We start from the raw sequence: 10,000 nt of genomic DNA on the forward strand, positions 1-10,000 counted from the left end.
TGTTGTTGCCATCCATGTTTGTGCGTAATTTATCAGACTATAAACATTTAAGGTTACACATAGTTTTGTGTGTTGGTCCGTTTAACTTATACTTCCGGATGACAATGTGAGCTTCTAAGCCAAGCACATACTATCTATATTATGTTAAAAATAAAGGTAAAGTGTGTTGGAAAAACAAAATAATCGACTTACCATAGGCCATTGTCGTCGCAGCCTTCAACCTCCTACGATACCTGTGTAAAAAATGTGTATTGGGTCAGAAAGATGTGATTTAAACCAATTAATTGACCTACTCTGGACAAACAAGATATTAAAATTTGGCAAGAAAACTAGTCGATCGATTTAAATGACCCTCATCTTGGCTAACGTTCTCAAGTCTGGGACCTCGGGAAAGAATTTTGCAAAGATGAATGTAATTTAAATCGATCGATGTTCGAAGGACGATTTTTTGGCCAAATTTTTAAATCCGTGTTTTTTCCAGAGTACGCCAGTTGACTGGTTAATATGCTCGTAAAATGACCTATACGTGTTGCAAGAGCTGGTATGTTCTAAAGCTAAACCTATATCAATAAAGTGCAAAATTTTAAAATAGTATTTGAGATTTAATAGATATTCTTTGAAATAAAATGACCATGACCGCCCAATGACGATATTTTGAGAAATATTATTATCACCATTATACTATGTTAGTATTAGTGGTAGTAGTAGTAGTAGTAGTAGTAGTAGTAGTAGTAGTAGTAGTTGTAGTAGTAGTAGTAGTAGTAGTAGTAGTAGTAGTAGTAGTAGTAGTAGTAGTAGTAGTAGTAGTAGTAGTAGGTACTGTTAGTAGCAGTAGTAGTAAAAGTAGTTGTAAAAGTCCTCCTCCTCCTCCTCCTCCTTCTCCTCCTCCTCCTCCTCCTCCTACTACTACTACTACTACTACTACTACTACTACTACTACTACTACTACTACTACTACTACTACTATTACTACTACTGATTAACAAAAAAAAATTACTTACATTCGTATGATGTTGATAAGAACCAATATAAGAGCAACCACGAGGATGGATAACACAGTCACTAAAATGACAAACAGACGCTTCAACATTTCATCCCCGTCGTCTGCTTCTGTCTCAGTCAATCTCTGGTGTTGATAACACATAAGTAAAATAAGAAAATAAACAACAACAACAACAACAACAACATTATTACTTATTTTTATAGTTCGTAGAAGGTGGATAAGAGAGAGGAGGTTGAGTGGAGATGAAGATGAAAGAGAGAGAGAGAGAGAGAGAGAGAGAGAGAGAGAGAGGAGAGAGACAGAGAGAGAGAAGGAGAGAGAGAGAGAGAGAGAGAGAGAGAGAGAGAGAGAGAGAGAGAGAGAGAGAGAGAGAGAAGCGGAGTCACACGGTTTTGAAATGAATTCCTAATGATCAACAACAAAACAAAGAAATACATTGATTTGTGAGGGTGTGTTTGTATGTGTACGTGTGTGTGAGAGGGTGAGAAAGAGTAAGGAAGAAAGAGCGAAAAATAAAGATAGAAAGAAAGAGAGAGAGAGAGAGAGAGAGAGAGAGAGAGAGAGAGAGAGAGAGAGAGAGTGTGTGTGTTTGTGTGTGTGTGTGTGTGTGTGTGTGAGAGAGAGAGAGAGAGAGAGACTCACCTGTGCCTTTTGGACACCTCTCTTGAAGAGAAGAGTTCTTGCATTGTTGTTAAAGTCCAGTAACCTGAAATATCACGAGTGACTGAAATTAGAATTATCAAAGGATCTGGCTATAAATATATTGCGACAGACACGCGTCTTACCGAAATGGTAACACGCAATTATTGTTAAAAATTCAAGTCCGATTTAAAAAAAAATGAAAAGGTAGGCTTTTCATTAGACTAAATTTTCTCAGAGTGAAGCAAAGAAATAAATATTTATAGTTTTATCTAACTGTATAAATGTATTTATCTTTGATTTGGTCAGAATTTTTGTTTAAATCTGTACATTCAGTGTTTGCTTTTGCACTAACATTACATGATATATATTAAGAAACTAAGGAGAAGGCACCGATGTCAGATAAAGATCTGAACAAGTGTGTATGAAATATGCCAGACAAAACAAGAAAGAAAAATACAAGATAAAAAACAACAAATCATTCCATTACGTATAATGATAGCACGTCTGACCGGCAATCAGAAGGTCTGAGGTTCAATTTCCCCCCCCCCCCCCCCCCCCCCCCCCCCCCCCCCCCCAAGTCGAGTTAGACTGCTTTTTTGAGATGGTTTTTTTTTCTTGTATTTTCTTTCTTGCTTTGTCTAGCGCCATTCATACACACGACTTTTTCAGGTCTTAATGTTATGATATATATATTAGTATAGTTTTTTACCGACGCGAACAATAACAGTGACGCTATTTAGACTCTAATGACGATTGTTTCAAGAAATCTCGAGGGAATAGTGGTTATTATTTATCAAATGTGATCATTCGCGTTAATTCCGTATTTGTAGGAATACACACGATAAAGAAAATTGAGTTTAAAAGGCAACGTAGAGGATTATATTTTTAAGTTTAATGTACAAAACCCAGTCTCCCCAATGAAGGCATTACTTTTGACTCGAACTTAACTCAGAGTCAAACTTAAATTTCATTTGTAAGCAAGAGGTTCCTCTTGGCATAACTGATTTGAGATGATTGATTACAAATTATAAGGATATATTGAATACAGCCTGAACATATTTTGCAGGTCTGCTATCCAAACGAAATTTTGGACCCGTTTTAATAATGTTGTAAAGGATACTGTTTTGCGTTGGTTTGAGAGCTCGTATTTCCATTACAACTCTACGAGGCCATTACAATTTGGATTATCAGACCTGCAAATAAGTACGTCGATTAAATACTATTAAGAGACACCGAGGACTGTGAAACTTTAGAAATGCCGTATAGTGGAATGTAGATATTTGTTGTTTTGTTTTCTCCATCTGAAATTATAATATTAGTAAAAGAGGATGATGTGCGTGTGGGAACTTACTCTTGTAGTTCAGCTGCTGTTAGAAAATCATCAGAATCTTTTTTCCTTGCATAGATGAAGGCATCGGTTCTAAATAGGTGGAAGAACAAATAAATCGATAGCAAATACATTACTGATGTACACTGGCAAAAAAAAAAAAGTATAAAATGTTGGCAAGAAGTCTTTTAATTCTATCTTTACATCTATATGGCTTTTTAAAGTAATATATTCATGTTTTTATTGTTTTTCTTTGTTGCTGAAGAAGGGTGTTGAGCACGAAGCGTTCCGTGTTTGACATTTTTTGAGGGAGTTGTTCTATTCATATTTTTGTATATTACTTTTTACAGTCCATAGCTTCAGCTGCTTAGTATCACGTTGACCTTGGCGTTGTGCCTTTGAGGAAAGCAGCTTAGAAAAATTGTCCATCTCGAATGTGATGTGAAAAATGACTTTGCAATACCTTCTGAAGGGTACACGCATTGCAAAAGTCCAGGTTTTGGAGAGATGCATGTATGGCGGACAACTAGTACTGCATGAAATGATTACATAGACCAAAGCACATTGTATATGTATATATATATATATATATATATATATATATATATATATATATATATTATATACATATATATATATACATATATATATATATATATATAATATATATATATATATATATATATATATATATATTTATGTGTGTGTGTGTGCGTGTGTGTGTGTTTGTGTGTGTGTAATTAATTTAATCTTAAAAGAGCAATAATCAATAAACCCTTCAGAATGTGTATCTATCTCATTGGTGGATGATTATTAAATGCCCAGCCGAATAAATACGAGCGACGAATTTTATTGCATTAATCCATTAAGATTTTTTACATACCATAATTAAATCTGTGACTTACTTGGAAGTATCCCTCGAGCCATCTGATTTTGTATGTGTTTTAATGGCCCCAACTGTAATGTTTAAACCCAGTATGTTTGACAGATCTCTAAAAAAGAAAAAGTAAGGGAGGGCAGAACATTATTGGTGTTTTGGTTAATAGTGCACAAATCTCATCACATCATAATTTGATGCATTTTCTTAATTTTTATTTTTAACAAAAAAAAAAAAAAACAACAAACAAAAAACTTGAGCTTTTATATAGAGCAATATCCACAAAAAGTGCTCAAAGCGCTTTTCAAGGGGTCCCTAGCCAACAGCAACATTTAACATGTAGGACGTGACATGACGCCAAGTCAGGCGATATTACAAAGTTGTTTTTTTTCAGACAGAGAGACAATGCTGTTAACGGTTAGGTACTTATTTTACACCTGAGTACGCCGAGAGAATGTCAGTAAAGAGCCTTTTCCAAGAAATCAACTATACGCTGAGCGAGGCTCGAACCCAGGATCTTCCGATCCGAAAGCGAGTGTCATACCACAAGACCGCATAACCACATAAAGACAGATCGACCCTTTTTACAAAGAGAGAATGAGCAGTTAATGGGAATCCAACTGAGTCGCTTCACCGTCATTGCTCTCTTGGTACAAAGGAAAGGTATATGTTAGAGAGGTATGTCTTATTTTTTAAAACGGTTTGCTTGACTCAGTAAGTGTGATATAAAAACAATTGTGGAATGACAGAATCATAAACGGTCATAAAACTAAAACAATCATCTTAAAATTAAATATTTCAAAAGTTTCTCGTTTGTTTGTTTTTGTCAATAAAAAGTGTAGTGTAAAGTATAAAGTTTCTTACTTTGCCAGGTCATCAATGATTAATCTGACTTCGCCAGGAAGTTTTGAAAATACCAGCCTGACTCGTTGTTCATTCGTTACAACAGAAATCTGAAATAATATGAGAAGGAAAATAAAGAAAATCATCGAATGTCATATACAATCCATTTTGTTCGCAATATGTCTTGAAACTATTCATATGTCCTATGGAATCATTTTAAAGTTTCAAATTAAAATAAATAACAACAAAGATATTATATCAGACAAACACAACGCACACACGGGCACACCCACCCACACGCACATAAACACACACACACACACACACACACACACACACGCGCTTACAAAGAAAAACATAACCTAAAAATAAATCTGGCAAATAACAAATCGGTGTCTGGCACAGTATCGTACATACATATTCATATTCTCTGTTTGCGCCAATGGCTAACCTTCTCTCCCCCCTCCCCCCCCCCCCCCCCCCCCCCCCCCCCCCCCCCCACGCGCACACATCTAAACAAATAGGCGATAGTCAAATTGTTCATAAAATCCTTTTCTTTTTTAAATTGATAAAACGAAATATCGAAATTACCTTGACTTCAGTGACATTGTTAAAATCCGGGTTATCTTCTTCATAAACCTCCACCCTCAACAAAAAGTATCCCGTTAAATCAGCCCGAAATAGGGCATTTGTACGAATGTATCCACTCGCTGTGACTATGAAAGGTTGTTTGGAGCTACTGAAGGATGCCGACATGTCTGGACTGAGTATGACGCGGCCTTTAAGGCGAAATAGGTGCTGGTTGTTGGGTGAAATATCTTCATCAATCACTTGGTCCTGAAATAATGAGAAAAGGAATTCTGATGATTAATCATGCTCATTTATTTGTTACTTTGAATGTCCTGGTTGCTACTTGTCGGAGCACTTGACTCACACATCAACGAACCAATTTTGACTCCAAGTAGAATCCAAAACAAAACATAAATCAATCACAAATAGTTCTATAAATAGTTATTCCAAGTCACTCTGGATTAATCAGTTTCCTCCTTATCAAAAGAAAGAAAGAGCTTTTTTATAGCGAGTTCACTAAACGTGCTCATAGCGCTTAACAGGGGACCCTTGCCATGAGCAACACTTACTATGTAGGTTAAGACGTGACGATATGTTAGGCGATATGTATTACAATTTTTTTTTTTTGGATAGAGACAACGATTTTTACCACCAGGTACTCATTTTACATATTCGTACGGTGAGAGAATGTGTGTAAAGAATTATTTTCTAAGGACTCAACTATGCACCGCCCTGAGCGGGACTCGAACCCTGGACCTCCCGATCCGAAGGCGAGTGTAATACCACAAGACTACGTAGCCGATTGCAATAGCAGTAATGCTTGTCCCGTATTAATAGACATGGTGGGATGGCTATAATATCGGCACGTAACATGAACATAAGTTATAGCAACAATAAGCCACAATATACTGAGATACCATTCGGGTGTAATAATATATCGAGTGCTTCTAATAGTAAATAAAAGTCGGGACATCAAACCCTCTACTCTTTTGGTCCTGAAATCGTTGGGAGTGTGTATCCTTCGCAGAAAAGGTTACATAAAGGTGGTATGACTATTTTAGTAGCAGGATATACAGACAGATTCATAGGATTACGGGACGTAAATGAGCGAGGATGGATTATCTTTATTGTCAACCAATATATATATATATAATATATATATATATATATATATATATATATATATATATATATATATATATATATTATATATATATATATATATATATATATATATATATATATATATATATATATAGACAAGAAAATAAGATGTCATCACTCTGACACCAGAGGATGAACTACACAAGGTATGTATCCAGTCCTTCCGAAGAATAGTTTTACACTTCCAATGAAATAGGAACCAGTTTTTGACATCACGCTTTTCTTCCATATTATTATTTAATCACTGGTCAAGGAACTGAAGCAGATAGAAAACGCATTGCCTCAATAAATACACCTCTAAAGCGTTACCTTGAGATCCATGACCTCATAGTCCACTTGCTTGTCATAAGGGACACTCCTTGAGTACTTGGTACTAGCGAATCTGGGAGGATTGTCGTCAGTGTCGTTAACTGTGACTTGAATCTTTAACACAGAATTCTCGTTCCCAGAGCAAATTGTTGACGGTTTGACATCACAACTGGACGACGCCAACACTTGAACATCGAATTTGTCTAACTTTTCCCGATCTACTTTTCCAATAAGTGAAAGATTTCGATTATGTTTATCCAAATCTAATTGGACATTTGGATAAAGCGAGTCCTGGTCGTCTGAAACAGATGAAACAATAAGATTTAAAAATTGACACACCATTATTACAAAAGGCAGTAACATTAATTGAAAATGATGACGGTTAGCTTATTCTCAGGATAACTTATCCTCCTCCTCCTCCTCCTCCTCCTCCTCCTCCTCATTATCATCATCATCATCATCATCATCATCATTATTATTTTTTATTATTATTATTATTATTATTATTATTATTATTATTATTATTACTATTATATTATTATTATTATTATTATTATTATTATTATTATTATTATTATTATTATTATTATTATTATTATATTAGTATTATTATTATTATCATCATCATTATTATTATTATTATTATTATTATTATTATTATTATTATTATTATTATTGTTATTGTTATTATTATTATCATCATCATCATCATCATCATCATCATCATCATACTAATCATTATTCTTAATCATACAACTGGAAACGCCAAAAATGAAGATTATATACAGCAAGAAAGGCTAAATTGCTCATCTCTTCATTCAAAAAGCACGTCGTTTGGTTATGGACAACGTGCACTTATTTATAGGCCTGTTAAAGGAAAGCAATCATAGACTTCTTTGACATTTGTTATAATGATAATGGAGTATAGTTCGCGTCGGTTTGCGAGTATTTCTGTTACACAATAGGACCATGACAATTATTAGGGTAATCAGTTTTGCAGTGCTGCTAGAAGTAAGTTTTTTCGGTCATATATGCCGAAACCCAAACACGCTGATGAAAGATGTGACACAGGGGAAAATGGAGGGCAAACGAAGAAGGGGCAGACCTAGGCCTACCTATATAAAAGAGCATGCTAGAATGGACAGAGATGAATGGAATGGAACTATATGATACCGTCAACAGACGAAGAGAATGGGCGTACTTTTGTCATCACAGAGTGTGATAGCCAACGTCAATGAGGAAGACGCTGGATAGTGAGTGATCGAGTGAGTGCTGCTATGTGGTCTTGTGGTATGACACTCGCTTTCGAATCCGATGGTCCTGGGTTCGAGCCTCGCTCGGCGCATAGTTTTTGAATCCTTGGAAAAGGCTCTTTATTCACATTCTCACACCGTACTCAGGTGTAAAATGAGTACCTGGTCGTTAACAGCTTTGTCTCTGTCGGATAAAAAATTGATAATCATGGAACAGACGTCCAGTCTTGTTCTCATGTTACGTGTTGCTGTTGGTCAGGGACCCTTTGTAAAGCGCTTTGAGCACGTTTAGTGGATATTGCGCTATATAAAGGCTCAAGTTTTGTAGTAAATATGTACATGTCGGCTGCGAGTATAAGCCCGTTGAGTTATTTTTTCATTTGAAATATTGACTTGACTGCCAAACAAAAAGCTGTATCTTGTTTATTGAGCCAAGATGAACTTGAGCTTGTATAATGCGCCAAATCCACTAAACGTGCTCAAAGCGCTTTACAGGGAATCCCGAGCCAACATTAACACTTAACATATAGGACGAGACATAACGTCTGATAGGAGATATTACATTTTCCCGACAGAGACAATGCTGTTAACGTCCATTTTACACCTGAGTACGGCGAGAGAATGTGAGTAAATAGTCTTTTCCAAGGACTCGACTATGCACCTCTTAGAGCGGGACTTGAACCCAGGACCTTCCAATCCGAAGGCGAGGGTCATACCACAAGACCATGTAGCCGAACATTAACATTTACTTACTTACTTACTTACTTACTTACTTACTTACTTACTTAAAGGGGGGGGGGGGGGGGGAGCGACACTAAAGGGTCATTTTTTTTATTTGATGAAATATCCTAAACTTCTATGCACAGTCATAATGTATATGTTTGGGAAGGATGATTGCATATAATTTTTTTTCGAAAAAAGTTGCCCGTTGCTATGGAAACGACGCCATATTGGAAAATAAACAACACGTCTTAAAAAGTCAAAGGCTTTTTTGTTTATCAACCGATTGCCATAATATTTTGGCCAGAGGTTGAAAAAAGGAAAATAAAGAGGCCCTAGAAACCCGATTTTTAATTTTTTAATTAGAAACTTTAAAAATTAAGTTCAAAGTTACTACTCGATTATTCCCGTTGAAAAAAGTTACATAACTTGAAATTACTCATAAACAATTTAAAAAAAAAAATCCGGCTCCTAGAGGACCTGCGTATTTGTATGACACTCATTTGTAGAAAGTTTGAAGAAGATTGATTGAAAACTGAGGGAGGAGGTTTTTAGTGATGAAAATTGCACTTTTGAGAAAAACGCATTTAAAAGTCAAAGTAAACGAGTTTAGGGAAAAACTCTCCTCTCGCTCTCTGATTAGATTGTGACCACATGACATAATTAAGAACAAAGTGATTGATTGTTGAAGATAGAGGAGAGTTTTTTCTTTTAATTGATATGTTTGTGCCTTTACTTAGTTATAAAGACCATTTGATATTCTTTCATGAAATCAGTCCACTGAAACTAAAAATGGGCAGGATCTAACCATACCATCGGTCACAAAATACGTTTTTTTTTTAGTCGAAAAAAATGAAGATGAAGTTCTCATGCAATTTTTTATGCAGACAAATGGTCGCATGACAACATCCCACCAAAATCTAATTTTTAGCAAACTGGGTCAAAATTCATCATTTTTAATGTCACATCCCCCCCCCCCCCTTAATTAGAATATAATGTTGTTTTGTAGAGAGATTGTTTGCCTGCCATTTTGGGAAAATATTGAAAATGATCGAAAAGGAGATAGTTAAATGAAGAAGATTAAAATAATCACTTACCACACAAATAATAACAAATTTGCTTCACCAAATCTAAATCTGTTGCGTTTTGAACCAACCCTATAGAAGCGTTCCATTTTTCCTCCAAGACGGTCATTATCTGAGGCATCTTGAAGTTAACGTAGATTGGATCGAAGTCGCTTTTGTCTGTCAACTTTATCCTCATAGTGATTGTGGTGGAAAGGGGAACTGGGA

General features: G+C 35.6%; 1 protein-coding gene across 2 annotated transcripts in view; it reads right to left on the reverse strand.

Moving 5' to 3' along the window:
- Positions 1-10,000, reverse strand: part of LOC144973284 (cadherin-23-like) — a 72,566-nt gene that overhangs the window by 5,110 nt on the left and 57,456 nt on the right. For both annotated transcript variants that reach the window (XM_078915544.1, XM_078915545.1), the window contains exons 20-28: positions 9,806-10,000; positions 6,736-7,034; positions 5,284-5,529; positions 4,714-4,802; positions 3,878-3,964; positions 2,997-3,065; positions 1,646-1,709; positions 1,002-1,126; positions 193-233 (exon numbers count right to left, since the gene is read on the reverse strand). The exon at positions 9,806-10,000 is cut by the window's right edge and continues 28 nt beyond it. In XM_078915544.1, coding sequence (XP_078771670.1) covers positions 193-233; positions 1,002-1,126; positions 1,646-1,709; positions 2,997-3,065; positions 3,878-3,964; positions 4,714-4,802; positions 5,284-5,529; positions 6,736-7,034; positions 9,806-10,000 — 1,215 coding nt within the window. The remainder of the gene's footprint in view (positions 1-192; positions 234-1,001; positions 1,127-1,645; positions 1,710-2,996; positions 3,066-3,877; positions 3,965-4,713; positions 4,803-5,283; positions 5,530-6,735; positions 7,035-9,805) is intronic.

This window comes from Berghia stephanieae, chromosome 5, assembly GCF_034508935.2.
Source record: "Berghia stephanieae isolate SIO BIC M18660-M18661 chromosome 5, UCSD_Bste_1.3, whole genome shotgun sequence".
Lineage (NCBI taxonomy): Eukaryota > Metazoa > Mollusca > Gastropoda > Nudibranchia > Aeolidiidae > Berghia > Berghia stephanieae.